The sequence below is a fragment of the Podarcis tiliguerta genome (assembly GCF_965153285.1).
Source record: "Podarcis tiliguerta genome assembly, chromosome: 14".
Classification (NCBI taxonomy): domain Eukaryota; kingdom Metazoa; phylum Chordata; class Lepidosauria; order Squamata; family Lacertidae; genus Podarcis; species Podarcis tiliguerta.
In genome coordinates this window covers 32,253,126-32,270,131 of record NC_139547.1, presented here as the reverse complement: position 1 = coordinate 32,270,131, position 17,006 = coordinate 32,253,126, and the positions used below count along the sequence as shown (strand labels likewise).

Sequence of the window (17,006 nt, the reverse complement as noted above, 5' to 3'; positions counted from 1 at the left end):
CCCCACAAATAACCCAAAGATGCATTTTAAATAAAAGCACACATTCTGCTCATGTAAAAACACCAGGCAGGCCCCACAAATAACCTAGAGATGCATTTTAAATAAAAGGACACATTCTACTCATGTAAAAACAAGCTGATTCCCAGGCTGTCTGTGGGCTGGATTTAGAATGCAATTGGGCCGGATCTGGCCCCTGGGCCTTAGTTTGCCTACCCATGGTGTAGAGGGCTTCCACCTGCTTTGTTTTTCCACAATGGGCGTAAGCTTTCTTTAAGCCTTTTTATTGGTCTGTAATCAGGACAGGCAGCAGTGTTGCAACCACCTAATTGCTTAAACAATAAATCTTTTGGCAGCCCATGAGATAAGAAGCAAGGACCCACACCAAAGCCTATGCAAGCCCTTCTTGATAGGAGCCCCAGCAAAAAGATAACAGATGATGTCTTGGTGTTGAAAAATCCCAACAAGGTCAAAACAAAACAAGGTTTGCCAGAAAGGTGCATGTACCTGAGAGGGTGGAACTCAGGTTGTTCCTTTCAAAGCCATCAGAAAAACCACATTAATTAAAGACAGCCAAAACTTTCCAAGCCTGGATATAATCAAGCTACCACAGTAAAGGCATAGCCTGCCTGTGGATGGGTGAGTTTGAGCAAATGCAACCTCCCATAAAACCATCATTTGTGATACAAATACATCTGAGCAACAGGAGTCAGGAACGAGGAAGCTTTCTGGAAGATTCCTGGCAAGTTGTTGTGGGTGAGCAAGAAGCCACAGCGAGCAGGCTGTGAGAAAAGGCAACCCCATTAGCTCTTCCAGCTTGATGATTCTATGAGTGTATGATTCATTATGATCCCCCTCTGTGTATAGGGTGGTACATAAATTTAATAAATAATCACAATCATAATAATATTTGCTCAAAAACATATAATACAATAGTGAACAAAAGTGAAGCAATTGTTTGCTAAATAGTCTCTCCGGTGTTTAGTTTCCATATGGCTCATTCCAATAGTCCACAAAACATCTCCATGAAAATATATTATTTCTTCATCACAGAATCACAGAAGGGAACCAAGGAATCATCTAGTCCAGCCCTGTCTCTTCAAATCTGCAACTGTCAGTTTGTCCATTATTGCCAGTTCAGCGCTTTTACATGAACAGGCAGTGGCTCATGAACGTTCTGACCGAAATGATATTTGCGGCCATTTATTTATTTTATTGCCTTTATAGCCCACTGTTTTCCTCCAAAGAGCTCAAGGTGGCGTACGCGGTTCTCTCCATCCTCATTTCATCCCCACAACAACCCTGTGAGGTAGGTTAGGCTGAGAGGCAGCGACTGGGCCAAGGGCAGCCAGTGAACTTCATGGCACCGAGTGAGGATTTGAACCCTGGTCTTTAGCAGGCCCTAATTTGACATTTTAGCCACTAAGCCATACTGGCTTTCATTAATTAGTAAGATAGAAACTGGAGATCTTAATCCCTTCTCTATCTCATATCTAGTGAGGATGAAGTTTAACGGTTTGCCAGGAGTTAGGATTTGCTTTGGGAGCTGGAAGTCCGGTTGAGAATGTTGGTTTCTGTTTCCCTCACTGAGCTGCAGCTGCAAGTCATGGGACTATGTTTTCATTTCACAGTTCAGTTACTGTTGGATTCCCATGGGAAAGGGAGACTGGATGTGACGTTCACTGGTTTCCTGTTTCTTTGTTCTATCGTTTCTTTGTTGGGAGTTTCTCTCCCAACAAAAGCTTATCGGTTTCCTGGGACTTTGCTTCCACCTGAACGCATTGGACTCCTGCACCCATAAAAAGGTAAAGGTACCCCTGCCCGTACGGGCCAGTCTTGACAGACTCTAGGGTTGTGCACCCATCTCACTGAAGAGGCCGGGGGCCAGCGCTGTCCGAAGACACTTCTGGCGAGCCAGAGCCACACACGGAAACGCCGTTTACCTTCCCGCTAGTAAGCGGTCCCTATTTATCTACTTGCACCCGGGAGTGCTTTCGAACTGCTAGGTTGGCAGGCGCTGGGACCGAACAATGGGAGCGCACCCCGCCGCGGGGATTCGAACCGCCGACCTTACGATCGGCAAGCCCTAGGCGCTGAGGCTTTTACCCACAGCGCCACCCACGTCCCCCTACACCCATAGATGAGCTTTAATCAGGCTCCTCTGTGGGAATTATAGCTTGGATTCCCCAACCTTGTATGAATCCCATAGCACCAGTTGTGGCTGAAAAGTGTTCGGAAATTCATCCCTGCCCTCCAAACACACAAGCACACACAATCTGGAGCTTACATGACGCAGATCCAGTCCCAAATTGGTTCAGGGGCTGGAGCTAATGTTTCATTAGTATTTTTTTAAAAAGTCTAATTAACTATGTATCTGAGAGAGTAAAGAAGGGGAGGCTGCATCCCCATGTCCTCACTGAAGAGAGCAGGACTGAAGCTGCTTCTGCACATTTGGGATAGCTCAGTCAGTAGAGCAAGAGACTCGTAATCTTAAGGTCAGGGGTTCAAGCCCCACGTTCAGCAAAAATATTCCTTCATTTCAGGAGGCTGGACTAGACGACCCTCAGAGTCCCTTACAATTCTATTATTCTATGCTCCATCTTCTTCTCACCTCACACCCAAGACCCTGCCCCTTGACAGCCTTGGAATACTCTGAGCAGCCTGACCTGACCTAAAGCTGTCTTAACCCAACTCGACAAAAGTCCCATTCTGCCTGAATCAAGCTGATTTGGTTTGTGCTTTGTCCAAATCCTAACCCTAACCCTAACCCTAACCCTAATAATAGGTTGCATTCAGCTAAGTTCTGACTAGAATAAGCCCATTAACAGATCTAAGTCATCCATGTCCATATATTTTAATGAGTCTCTTCTGCGTATGACTCAATATGATTCATCTCAATTACTATTATTTGAATAGAAAGATAATGCAACTCAACAGAGTGAGGAACAAGATATTTAATGCACTGCGACACCACTTTAAGCAGTTACAGCTTCCTCCCTCCCAAAAAATGGGATCTGAGGCTGCTGAGAGTGGTTAGGAGACCTCTGCTCCCCTCTCACAATTCCCAGGGTTTTGTGAGAAGAGGGAGTGACTGCTGAACCACTCTGGAAATTGTAGCTCTTGGAGGGGAATAGCGGGTCTCCTAAGAACTCCAAGCACCCTTAACAAACTACATTTCCCAGAATTCATTAGGGGAAGCCATGGCTGTTTAAAGGCGCATCAAAGTGTTTTAAACGTTTCCTGTGAATGTGGCTAAGGTGACTGGTATTCCTGCTCAGTCAGCTGTCAAGGTGCTAAAACTGTTGATGGGCAACTTCAAGCCCTCCCCACTCCTCCAGCTTCAGGGTGCTTGCTTCTTATAGTTCTTAACCTTAAAATCAGATTTGTGCCGCATCTGCACTATACATTAAAGACTGCATTGTATACTGTTTTATACGTATAGGGGAGGAATAGCCTTGTGATGAGAGAGCCCTTCAAAGGATTCCTTCAGATAGAGGACGGTCCTCTGTAAAGGACAGCAAGGCGACCCTACATACAAACCATGATTTTCCATAACTTCCAACATTTCTCCGATGAAAATAGGGACGTCCTAAGGAAAAGCGGGACATTCCAGGATCAAATCAGAAACTGGGACAGCTTCTGTAAATCCAGAACTGTCCCTGAAAAATAGGGACACTTGGCGGGTCTGGATTTTCTTGCAGTGAAAAGAGTTGCAAATAGAGAAGATCTTCACAGCCCTTTGGGTCCCTTCCAGATCTACAGTTCTATGCTTCTATATAACTGAGCACTGAGCTGACTGTGGTCCTGGCAGATTTCAGCAGCTTCCATTGCACAGAATCTGAATTGGTCAACAGCTTTTCCACTGGGGGGGGGGGATATCTCTTGGGGGGGGGGATGGGGACTTCGAAAGTAAGCCATTTGTGTGTCAGGGCCATAAAAAGTTAACTTCAAAACTGTAAAACCAATCAAGTGACACATTTACACCTCTGTAGGGTGGCGCTGTGGGTTATACCACAGAGCCTAGGATTTGCCGATCAGAAGGTCGGTGATTCGAATCCCCGCGATAGGGTGAGCTCCCATTGCTCGGTCCCTGCTCCTGCCAACCTAGCCATTCGAAAGCATGTCAAAGTGCAAGTAGATAAATAGGTACCGCTCTGGCGGGAAGGTAAACGGCATTTCCGTGCGCTGCTCTGGTTCGCCAGAAGTGGCTTAGTCATGCTGGCCATATGACCCGGAAGCTGTACGCCAGCTCCCTCGGCCAATAAAGCGAGATGAGCACTGCAACCCCAGAGTCGGCCACGACTGGACCTAATGGTCAGGCGTCCCTTTACCTTTACCTAGGTTATATCACAAGATGTCATTAAAAAAGAAAACCCGTTCTCCACTGGGTGTCCTGTTTCGAAGTTTTGAGGAGCCCTGACCACTCTTTAAGGTAAAGAAGATGCTTTCTACATGAGTGAACTTTGAAATGGAATTTGCCCAGGGGGGTGGAAGTGCAAGCGGGTCAGGCCTTGGACTTGTGCCTGTGTTGATCTAATAATAGTGAACACCTTTCCGTGTTGTGGTTCTTCTGTTTAAAGAAAGCCTTGAGCAAATGCTCCGGGGATTATCTTCAATTACCTTCCATGTCAAGCATGAACCCAAATAGCTGGCATGGGATGAATGAGCCACATCCCAGCCCTCCCAGCAAACTCGTTCCCCGACATTCCTTAATTGGATGTTTGCAACAAGCCAAGTGTATGGAGGAGGCTGGAGCACTTGGCTAACCTGGGGGGGTAATTAAATGCTACCTGCCTACCTACCTGCCAACAGTCCCTTCCTGTCATTTTAAACTGGGATAAGCCATCTGTCAGCATCCTCATCTCTACAAGGGCAACACCATGCTCTTTCCCTTCCGTGGGACAACGACAGCATCCAACCTGAGGATAAAGTGATTGGAAATTTTGGGAGGGGAAACCAGTCGTCTCATCTTGTTCACAGTCTACTGAGGTATGGAATTTCCTTGGTAGTTAAGTTTGCTGTTCCATGGAGTCGGTGGGGAAATGAAACAGAAGGTGCAGCAATGAAAGCAATAGTTAACTATGTTTTACTCTGAGTAGACCCACTGAAATGAATGGAGCAAAGCTAACCTTGTCCATTCATTTCAGTGGGTCTACTCTGAATAGGACTAGCATTGGAGACAATCCCCCCAAGGTGTGAGGTTTGTCAAAATTGATACAACACATCAACAGATCGGCCACTTGGCAGAGATTCCCAAGCAAAACATAGATGAGTCTCTTCTAAATGCTGGATGACGGTAAATGTTAGTTCTTTATATCTGTGTATATTAGGGCTGTGCTTTGTTTATTTTAATATATTTATATTTAATCAGAAAAGCCTGCAATAAGCCATAGTTTGCAGTTCCATCCAAACTGGGAAACTATGGTCAACAGATCTAGAACAAGTCAGGATATTAAACCAACTTCAGTTTGTGGCTTTACATCCTGGCTTGTTCCAAAGCTGGCAATCTTAGTTTCTCAGTCTGGGTGAAATGGGGAAAACTGTGTTTAACTGGCAGCTTCCTGGCTTCTTTGCTCCGGCCACATAGGGGTGTATGCAGGAGAAAATCTCTCATTCAGATCTTGGCTGAATAATGTTCTGTGATGAAACTCCAGGTGGTTCACACTGGAATTCCCAAGAGGAGGTCTTGGGCTACAACTCCCATGAGCATTGGCCATACTGGGAGGAGAGGGACACAGGGTTCCTCATCCTTGGTTTATGGCGTGTGGACAGCACACAGCAGCAGCAGTGCAGGACTTTGCTAGGATGGGATTTTATTCCCAAGCTATGTTTGGACGACCATATCTCAGTTTATTCAGCCAAGATATGTACAAGACTTTTCTATGCCTGCCTGCAGTCCCTGTGCACCTACCTTTCAAAGAACCAAGAAAGTTGTCAATTAAACACAGTCCCGTCCCCCCCCCCCCCCCGTTTCGCCCAAATGGGGAAGCTTTGGTTAAGAGCTTCAGAACAAGTCAGGATGTTGAAGCCAACAGTTGAAGTTGGTTTAACAGCCTGACTTGGAACAAGTAACCAGAATTTCCCAGTTTGGATGAAACTGGAAACTATGATTTATTAAAGGCTTTGCTGATTAAATTGTGGCTCACACAAAGAGAGAAGAGTCTGCCTGTGCAGGGAAAAGGTTCATTCATATCTTGCAAAGCTGAGACATGGTGATTCAACCAGCTCCATAATGGCTTAATTTAGGGTTGCCATACGTCTGGAATTTCGTGGACATAGCCGGCCATTGTCCATCAGAAACAGTGTCTGGGCAGAAATATTGGGGGGGGGAGGGATTTTCACTTTTTGAAATATGGCAACCCTAGCTTAATTTCTCAAGAAGACTTAATCTTAAGTCTTTCTTTAAAAAAGAAAAAGATACCAGTTTTACTAGCTTGTAAAGTCAAATTTGAAAAGACTTAAAACTGGAACGGATGGTGGAGGATTAATGGGAATTCTTAAACTTGGCTTTTAACTTCTGATATGAATCTATGGTGCAGCCACACTTGGAATAACGAGGGACAGTGCTGGATGTCTCACCTCAAAAGTGGTGTTGTAGTGTTTAGAGCTACAAACTTTTCATGCTGGTGACACCTTTTAGACATGCATCATTTTGTGACACAGTAATTCAATTTTACTAGCAAACCAGAGGTTAAATTAACCTCTTTCCAGCCCCAGGAGGAGCACAGGGAACATTTGCGCAACACACCTACACACAGCAGCCAACACATTCATGTGTCAAGACACACAGTTTGGAAAGGTCTGAGTTGGGGTATGGACTAGGCCTGGGAGACCAGGATTCAAATCATCACTCAGCCCCATAAAGCTCAGTGGGTGACCTAGGGCTAGTCAGTGGCTCTCAGCCTAACTTACCTCACAGGACTGTGGGGATTAAATGAGGAGGGGGAGAACCATGAAGCGCTTTGAGCTCCTTGGAGAAAAATAGATGGGAAAGTTTCCAAAAAAGCAACCAAATTTATCAAGGGGTTGGAGCAACTTCCCTATGAAGAAAGTTGGACAGCGTTTGGGGCTTTTCAGTTTGGAAAAAAGGCAGGAAAGAAGGACATGAAGAAAGGTGTATCAAATCTGAGAAATTCGACATAGAAATATTTTTCTCCATCTGGAAACAGTAGAAACTGGTAGTCATCCAATAGAGAGAGAGGAGAAGTGAAAGGGTACCCTGATTGGTGGGTTGGAGGTAAGACTATTGGAGAACTCCATGAGAAGCGGAAAGAGGAGTAGAATTGCTACAGGTTCCATATCTGGAGGTCAGGAATGGAAATCATGCAAGCAAACAGAAGTGGTAGTTGCTACTGCTGCTTTTTTAAGTCCACAAATGTTATGTAAATAATTGTGTGTCATTGTCTGCATCGACAATACATTCCTCTGAAATGCATTGAAATTGATTACACAATTATTAATTATGCCAGCTTTGGCCATGGCGAATTGTGAGGCTAGCAGACTACTTTTAGCGGAAACAAACCGCAGTGAAACGGAAGCAGTGCTGATAGCGGTGAACACCCGATGGGATGAGAATAGCTGCTCCTCCTCACATCCCTAGTTGCAGGAATGAATTGACACAAGCTGCCTTCTGCAGAGTCATGTCTTGGTCCATCCAGCTCAGAATTGTCCACCCTAACTGAAAATGACTCTCCAAGACCTCCCACAGAAGTTCCACCCCATCTCTTTGCTGCTAGGGGTTCCTAAACTGGAGAAGACAGGACAGAACAAGGTTCATACCTGTGCAAAGCACATGCCCCTCCATTAAGGCCTCATCTGAGCTTTACATTCAAAGCATCATTGTACCACTTTAAACTATCATGGCTTCCTCAAAGAATCTTGGGATCTGTAGTTTGCTTAGGATGCTGAAAGTTGCTAGGGGACTCCTGTTCCCTTCAGGCAGCTAGCTCCATTTCCCAGAGTTCCCTGGGAAGATGGATTGATTGCTAAACCATTCTGGGAACTGAAGCTCTGGGGAGATGGGCATCAACACCTTTCAGCGCCTACAGTTCCCAATATAATTGGGCGGAAGTGGTGACGGTTCAAAGTGGTATGATATTGCTTTTAATGCACAGTGCATATGGGGCCTGAGTGATGTTCTCCTCCCACTGGAGGAGGAGAGGTATCTGTAATGACAGGCAAGTCTATTTCTGGCTTCATTGCACATAGTGATCTCATGGGGCAATATAATAATAAATAATAAAATTTTATTTATATCCCGCCCTCCCCAGCTGAAGCCGGGCTCAGAGCCTCTTGCCTCTCTGTCCTGCCCCTCCCTTTTCATCTAGGCAGGTCTTCAACCTCAGCCCTCCAGATGTTTTGAGACTACAGTTCCCATCATCCCTGAACACTGGTCCTGCTAGCTAGGGATCATGGGAGTTGTAGGCCAAAAACATCTGGAGGGCCGAGCTTGAGGAAGCCTGCCCTAAACCATTGGGGACCCGTGCCTTGGCTTGTTTCCTCACAGGGGCAGGGGGAAAGGAATGTGAACCAGTGCAGCATGCATTTGGTCTGCGTTGAGGTTATGTAGAATTATTTCCCCCTGTATTAATGATTATGATGTGCCTTTGAAGACCAGTTGCTGGGAATCCCATGTGGGAGAGCTACTGTTTCACACATGTCCTGCCTGTTGGCTTTGCTTTAGGGTCATCTGGTTGGCCATTGGGGGGGCCAGGATTCCAGACCGGATAGGCTTGCTCCAACAAGGCTCTTCTTATGCCCATAGTGGCTGTATAGAACCTTCAGGATCAGAGGTGGTATACCTCTAAATACTGCTTGTTGTGAACCATAAATGAGGGAAATGCTCCTTCAGTCTTGCTTTTGTACTTCCCAGAGCCATCCAGTTGGTCATTTTGGAAAGAGCATGCTGGGTTAGATAAGCCTCTAGCTAGCCTGATCTAGAGGGACACGAGTGGCGCTGTGGGTTAAACCACAGAGCCTAGGACTTGCCGATCAGAAGGTCGGCGGTTCAAATCCCTGCAATGGGGTGAGCTCCCGTTGTTCGGTCCCTGCTCCTGCCAACCTAGCAGTTTGAAAGCACGTCAAAGTGCAAGTAGATAAATAGGTACCGTTCCAGCGGGAAGGTAAACAGCGTCTCCGTGCATTGCTCTGGTTCGCCAGAAGCGGCTTAGTCATGCTGGCCACATGACCTGGAAGCTGTACGCCGGCTCCCTTGGCCAATAAAGCGAGATGAGTGCCGCAACCCCAGAGTCGGCCACGACTGGACCTAATGGTCAGGGGTCCCTTTACCTTTAGCCTGATCTAGCTGGAGGGATTTTTCTTAAATGAATAATTACTCACTAATTTCTCTTTAAGTGGGCTGTCTCCAGACTGTCAGCATTTCTGTGAGTGGAATTCAAGCATATCCGGGGAAATTTAGGTTTTGCTAAATTTGTTGCGTATTTAGCTTGCACTGTGTATTTAGCTTGCACTGTGGAAAGCGTGCTGGGGAGACAACATGTTCAGGAAACAACAAAGAAACACAAAAATAACTTTTGCCTGGCTTTAATTACAAAAACAAAAACTCCTCTTACATTAAAATACATTACATCTATAAGTATGACCCATCCATCAACCCATTCACCAGGGTACTGAGAGAGGTAAACGCTGCTCTTTACATACTGTACCCAACTGCTGACACGGCTTAATTAACACAACTTAACAGCATCTGCTATACTGCTTCACAGCTGTAAAACTAGGTCATAATATTTGCTCTGGCCTTTAAAGAGATACACATCTTGTGAAACAATAATGAACCTTAGTATTTAAAGAAAACATTCAACAAATTTATGCATGCTGCCATGTCCTAGCACAACAAATCTGCACTTAAAAATAAACAAGAGTTTTGTGGTTAAGAAAGTGACAGGAAATGTGTTGAAAAAATGAATAAGATGAAGACTTGCATAAACAGCCTGTGAGGAACTTGGGGCGATCGCCTACTGTTTTATAACCACCCCACAAACAAATCAGAATGAATGTTCAATAATACCTTGCCTTCTGCAACATATGATTGCCTTAATCACAGCACATTCATGGTTCTGTGATTCTTCCTCACTGTTCCTGCATTATTGCCATCTAAAAGGCCCTTGCCCACCCCACAAATATTTGTGGTTTGAAAAGCTACTGGAATTTATTTAGCAGGACATGCATCTTTTGCAAACGAAGTAGTGTGGGAGCCCCAAAACTTTTGTAGGTACAAATGTTATTGAATGCATGATCTTGTGCAACCATCACGATAACATCATGAGCATAAACCTTGCCGAATGTGCAATAAAAAGGATGTTGGGAGAGGCTCATAATCTAAACTGTATTTTAATACTTTGTTGGAAGCTGCCCAGAGTGGCTGGGGAAACCCAGCCAGATGGGCGGGGTATAAATAAATTATTGTTGTTATTATTATTATTATTATTATTATTATTATTATTATTATTAACTCCATGTAAGCCGTGGGCAAGCCATCAATATATAAGTCCTATGGAGAAGCCCCAGTTACATAAAAGCAAGCTACAGTCATACCTTGGAAGTCAAACGGAATCTGTTCCAGACATCTGTTCGACTTCCAAAGCATTCAAAAACCAAAGCACAGCTTCCTGCAGGCAATCGGAAGCTGTGGAAACCCCATCGGATGTTCGGCTTCCAAAAGAACAATCAAAAACCAGAACAGCCACTTCCGGGTTTCGATCGTTCGGGAGCCAAAATGTTCGAGAACTAGGCTGTCTCTATATGTCACTCAGGTCCTGCCTGTGGGGTTCCTGCTGGGATGTTGTTTGACCACTGTGAGAACAGGGCATACTGGACTAGATGGGCCACTGACCTGATCCAGCAGAGCTCTTTGTAATGTTCTTACATTCTGCTTTAGATTCATCAACCTACATACTAAAGAAGGGCTGCAGTTCCCAGGTTTATCCTTTCACTGCACATTTCTTAAACCTTTAGCATATATTTGCACTGTGGTAGCGCTCCTGTTGTGACCCACCTTGGATCATGCCATAGCCAGTGATGCTGAAGACCAGTGATGCTGACAATACTGAGCTAGATGGACCACTGGATGTAGCTGCGGCAGAGCATCTGCTCTGCATATAAAAGGTCCCTTCTTCCATCCTAGGACCTTCCCTGGTATTGACGATCTCCATCATCAAGTTGCTTCATAAGCATGCATAGATTAACTTAGAGATTGCTGGCATGAAGAAACAATTGCATCACACACAGGTGATTTAGCTCTGGTGTAAGGCTACATAGTGTGTTCAGGACAGATACAAGGTCCAAACCACAGGCTTCTTGAGCTGCAGCTTGTTCTCAGTTGCATCAGCACTGCAAATGAGTTGCATCGTCCAACAACCATGTCATTAGGATGCCACAAGAGTCTTTGATTTTTTTGCTACATTGTATGTTGGTGTAGGAGGCGGGAGGAAGAGAGAGCATTTCCTTATTGGCAGGTCTGCTTTTTGTACAATGACCCCCTGCTCTGGAACAGATAATGATGGGGTACCCGGACATCGTGGAAGTCAGATGCCTGATGCTGCACACCCTAGACCAGCCACTGGTCCTGCTTGCTATGAATGATGGGAGTTATAGTCCAAAAACATCCGGGGACCCAAGCATTGGCTGCTCTAGGGGAGGGATAGAAAACCTCCGGCTCTCCAGATGTTGGACTCCAACTCCCATCAGACTCCAGATGGAAATCTTGGAGGCAGCCACTGCCAGTCACTGTAGCTAGATGAACCATTGGTCACATTTGGTACAAAGCAACTTCCTATGTGTCATTTCAGAAATACTTTATGGAACCACCACAATAGTTTCAAAGATGTTCACACTGGGTAATCTGACATTGGTGATGTCCTGATTTTGCACCTGATCTCCTTGGTAGAAACCTATGTGCATGTTGCCTCTCTCCCTAATTCAGTGAAATATTAGCTTTCACCCCTTACCTTGCCTTTGCTGTATCACTTGCAGACAAACCACCAGAAATGGAGCAACAAAAAAAGACCGTCTCGATCCCCATGATTCCCCTGGCACAGCAGCCGGAACCATTTGCACCAGGATATTCATCACCATACCCACAACAGTCATCATATAATCCGGAACCTTACGCCCAGGAACCCTATGCACCAGATCCATTCTGGCCAGAACCTTCTACTTCATCAGGTAGGCAGCCATAAATGCACAAGTGGCAAATGTTATAGCATGCACAGAAACACACTCACAAGTGGGCAGCTTTAGTCCAAATTAAATTAGGAAGGTTGGCCACTTGCCAGCCCCACGTTCAATACTACTAACAGAAGCTATGACCCACACTCTATCCCAGGCACTAGATGGGTTATTCCCTTGTACGCCTCCTTCTGGCAACTCCTGCAGCCAAGCTGGTGCCAAATGTATTGCTCTGCTTTCCTATGGACCACATCAGCGAGGCTGAGCAGGGGAGGTGACTTCACTGAAGGTGCATTCATTGTCTCTCGAGACAGATGCCAACAACAGATGGGTTATATCGCAATTATTTAGCAGGGCTCTTCGTACGTTCTCAGCTGAAGCTGCCTGGGAAATCCGATGCAACTAAAGGTTCTTCTGCTTGTTTTTTCTTTTTCTTTTGCTGCAGGTGGCTATGGCTATGGAAAAAGCGGCGATGACTACGACTGTCCATCTCCACCACCATATTCATGTCAAGATGTCCCTTGTGATCAAGTAGGACCAAGTATGTGTTAGAAACCTATACAGATTGGATTACTGCGATGTGCTGTGTGTGGGGATTTCCATGTGCTTGATCCGGAAACTGCAGTTAGTGCAAAATGCTGCAGCACAGTTGCTGGCCAGTTCAAGACCCCATCAGCATCTAACACTCCTGGCTCAGTCATCTGCACTGGCTGCCATTTTTTTACTGAGCCAGATTCAAGGTGTTAGTATATATTTTAAAAAAAAACCTGTAACTGCTTGAGATCAGTTAACTTGAAGACTCACCTTGTGCCATATATGCCCACTCAACCATTATAACCCGTGGAGCTGGGATTTCCTTTTAAAGCATGACTTGTAGGAAATTGATCTTTGGCAGCTGCAACTCTCTGCCCATTGGCATCAGGCAGGTACCATCACTGTCCTCTTTTCAGTAACAGCTTAAAACCTGGGTAGGCAAACCTACCCAGACCGGTGTGTTGACATTTATATTCCAGTTGTTTTAATGACCTTCTGCCCAGAGGTGAGTAACTGCTGGTCTGTGGGCAATATAGGGCTCCACACCCACCCCACAGCTTCTTCCCCTTGCCAAAGCCTCTACCCAGCACCACGTTTAGACTTGAAAACATCCACATCATATGGGTGCCAATAGGAGGGGTTTTTGAAGCCTAAGTTATTATTTTTCTCCAAGCAACTCAAGGTAGCATAAAGTGTCCCCCATCCGTCCTTGTTATATCCTCACACCCACCCAGTTAGGTAGGTTTGGCTGAGAGACAGTAACTGGCCGAGTGAGCTTGATGTGAAGGAAAGAATTAAACCCTTCTAGCCCAACAACTCTGAGTGGCTGCTATATCACAAATGCCGTGGGGAGGTATTCTCGATGGATGGGCTGCAGCTGGGAAGTGATAGTGGAGCAAAGGTAAATGCTCAGACAGAACAATTTCGTTTTTGCAACTCCTAGTTGAAATGGACTCTGGTCCTCCGGTGGTGGTTGCGGGAATCTTCTCGAGCAAGCCAGCGTCCACCATCTGCCCTTGCTGCCGCCAGATCATTACGACAGAGGTCGTCTATCGTGTGGGAACTCTGACATACATAGCATGCAGTGTTGTGTGTGTGATGGGGTGAGTGCTTTTTCTATACAAAGAGATGTACGTACACAGAATGTAATTCCGTAATTAAGGCCAGTGCTAGATGAAATGTGAATGTCCTCTTGCCCTGCAGAGAAGCTTGCCTGGTGCCAGCAAAGAGGGGTGGGCATGGGCAAACAACTGCAATGCACTGGGTGTCCTTGGTTGTCCTCTTGGAAAGACCCTGCTCTTTTGACACTAGGCACAGTCTGTCTGGGAATGCAGCTACATATTTCTCCCATTGAAAGCAGGGAAGAGGCCGTTTCTCATGGTCCAAATAGATGGATGTTCTTGAATGCTAAAGAATACACTCCACATTTGACATTTGGCAGTATTTGGGAAAACATAAGTAATCTTGCTTGAATTTGAAGCCTTGTGAGATTTCGTTCCTTGCAAAATGCATGCACACGCAACACACACAGAAGAGTGCCTCCTCCTTCAAAGGCAAGGCAGATATCAAAAAGGGGAGATAAAAATTTCTGTCTCTGTATGACAGCATCCTAACTTCCTAAAGGAAAGGACTACAGGTAAATCACCTGCTTTGCATGCAGAAGGTCTTAGGTTCAATCCCAAGCATCTCCCAGGTAGGGCTGGGAGACACCGCACCACCACCACCTCCTGAAACTCTGCAAAGCCACTGCCAGTTAGTGTAGACAATATTAACATACATTGACCAATGGTTTGACTCAGAAGGCTGCTTCCACTGTTCTTAAGAGGGCCTTTTCAGATCCTACTGAGTCTTGCCTGGCATCCACCTAGTTATCTTGTAGGCACCAAACACCTTTTTATTTGCCGAGTCTTTTAAAGAACATTCTATCGTTGAGATTTTCTCTCTTGTGTTTTATTAGTGTTATTGGGGTTATATTTTTAAAATTGTCAAACTATTGCAAACTGTCCTGAAATCAAATTTTTGATGAAGTAATAAAAACAATTCTCTTTAAAACTTTCTGCCCTCTCTCTCTCAGAGGCTGCATGGGCTGCTGTCTCATACCTTTCATGACGAATTGTTGCAAGGACGTAGACCATTACTGCCCTAAATGCAGGTATCACATCTACCGATACAAGAGACTATAGACGCCTGGAAGAAAAGCCATTTGAGGCCAACTCGGAGGAAATCAAGCTGGAAGAGAATCTCCTTTCCTTCGGCGAATTCATGCATTGACTCTTGGGACCGTTGCGGGTGCAGAATTGCTCAGCAATTTCCCACTCCTGCCAGCTTTTCAGTAAAGCTTGCCTGGAATGTGGTTGCTGCAGTCTCTTTGCCCCTGCTGACCCCAGAAGGATGAAGCAGGAAGAGGCTGTTGGTAGGTTGGTCAACAGCTTGTGTGCGGAACCTCTTGGCTTTTTGCCTGGGCTTTGGGATCGGGCATCCCTTGATTTCATACTTGCCTCGCATCCTTGTTAGCCTTATTCCCTGAACCAATCACAGCCATTCTTAGCCTGTGGCCTGGTTGATCATGCACAAACTCCCAAATCAGAAATTGCACAAGAACCTTTTGCACCCGTTTCCCCAAAGCTCCTTTTAGAACACACCTATTTCTGTGAGTATAAGTTGTTTTGCAGCCATCCAGGTTCCTCCATCGGCCCCTTGAGACTCTCCCCAGACCACACCTCTCACCAGCATTGCTTCATTCCTCCCCCCCCCCCCCCCGGCTGGAATATGTCCTTGAAATCCTATATTTATTTATTTGCCTGAATGGATCAGAGAGGGGTATGGGTTTATAAAAATTAGACTACTGTACAAAGGTTACACTTGTTGATCTGCCAGTTTTGCCTCTGGTCCTAGCCACTGCTGCCATGTGGCCCTTACGAGGTTGTCTCAGAAGGAATGTGGCCCTTCGGCTGAAAAGGGTCTGAGCTTAGCAAATCACTTTTCTTTCATTCTCTCCCAGACTGTTTGCATATTGGACATGGATGGTGAAAAGTTTTAGGAAGTTTACAACAAGTTGTGACTATTTATAGAGCTCCTTACTTTGATGCACACCAAAGCTTTAGACCTTTGTGTAATTTTTGCAGGAGAAATATTACATTGTTTAGAAAAAAGAGAAATGTTTCTGGATCACCTTTTGTACCTCCGTGGCGCTTCATTTTCCTGTGTGCAGCCTCGTACTTTGCATTATTCAGAAATTCTAAGAAACCATTAAAAAAAGTTGATATGTTGTTAAAATCAGTGGTGGTAATGGATCTTTCCTCTGTAGCTCAAACCTGACTCAGACAAAAAGCAGCTTTGTCTTAATGCCTCACCCTTCCTGAAATATAGGGATTACTATGCAGGACCTGCTCTGCTGGTCTGTTGTGCAGATTACTGATACCATTCATGACATGCCCTGAAAAAGCCTAAAACGATGTACAACTGCAAAGTTAGAAGCAGCAGCAATTAACTTTTGCATAAATCTGAACTTGCCGACATTTTAAACTATACAACACTTCCCAACAAAACTGTGAAAACTTTATAGCAACAGGACTTGTTTTGACATGCAAAACAAAGTATGTTGTTGTTGTTGTTGTTGTTGGTCTGGCAGGAGCCAAAACTGGGAACATTATAAAAAAAGAAAAAGCAGAACAACCAGCTATTCAGACTTTCCACGCCAAATCTCTTTTGAGTATGACACAAGCTCTCCATTGCAAAGCACGGTCTACTACAGAACAACTTGCCCTTACCTGTTCATCTCATATGATAAAAAACAGGGAAATAGTTCAGAGATCTGATTAACAGGGTGTTGGTGTACTTACCTTATTCACAGGGGTACAAACTAGGGCAAGATTCTTGGTCTAAGTGATTGAGTTGGCTACCTTTTTAGCATTAGCTAGCTAATAAATTAGCACACCCAAACCATCAGTTCCTGTACCTTTGTGAGAGACATCAAATCCCACCAATTTCCTGCTGAACCGTCATGAACAAGAGAGTGTGCGCCATCTAGTGGCAATGCCACAGGCTTCAGTTTTCAATACACCTCATTATTTTTAGTACAGTGCGTACTAGATTTTTGTAGCACAATTGACAATAGTGCAAGCTTAATTTGGGGAGGAAAGCATCTCTGAACAGTCAGCTAAAGCTGGTATTTCAGGTATTCTAATAGAGGTAGTCCATCTTGACTGGGATAAATTATTCATGAAATTTCCTAAATTCTAATCAGATGTTTTAAAAATCATTCAGTTTCAGCTGAGTTGGCTCAGCTG

General features: G+C 45.0%; 1 protein-coding gene across 2 annotated transcripts; it reads left to right on the top strand.

Moving 5' to 3' along the window:
* The first annotated feature begins 4,799 nt into the window (after positions 1-4,799).
* Positions 4,800-15,993, top strand: LOC310664745 (lipopolysaccharide-induced tumor necrosis factor-alpha factor homolog). 2 transcript variants are annotated; one of them, XM_083414305.1, is made up of 5 exons: positions 4,800-4,986; positions 11,989-12,180; positions 12,629-12,724; positions 13,661-13,820; positions 14,792-15,993. In XM_083414305.1, the coding sequence occupies exons 2-5, from the start codon at positions 12,003-12,005 to the stop codon at positions 14,898-14,900; spliced, it is 543 nt and encodes a 180-aa protein (XP_083270431.1). In that variant the 5' UTR covers positions 4,800-4,986; positions 11,989-12,002; the 3' UTR covers positions 14,901-15,993. The 2 variants fall into 2 exon arrangements, with proteins under 2 accessions (XP_083270431.1, XP_083270430.1); XM_083414304.1 differs by lacking the exon at positions 4,800-4,986 and adding an exon at positions 5,155-5,293.
* Positions 15,994-17,006: the final 1,013 nt, after the last annotated feature.

Bases quoted from the DNA above. Each gene is read 5' to 3' on its own strand.
- LOC310664745 (XM_083414304.1), top strand. The intron at 12,181-12,628 runs GTAGGCAGCCAT...CTTTTGCTGCAG, and splicing joins AGAACCTTCTACTTCATCAG to GTGGCTATGGCTATGGAAAA. The intron at 13,821-14,791 runs GTGAGTGCTTTT...TCTCTCTCTCAG, and splicing joins AGTGTTGTGTGTGTGATGGG to AGGCTGCATGGGCTGCTGTC.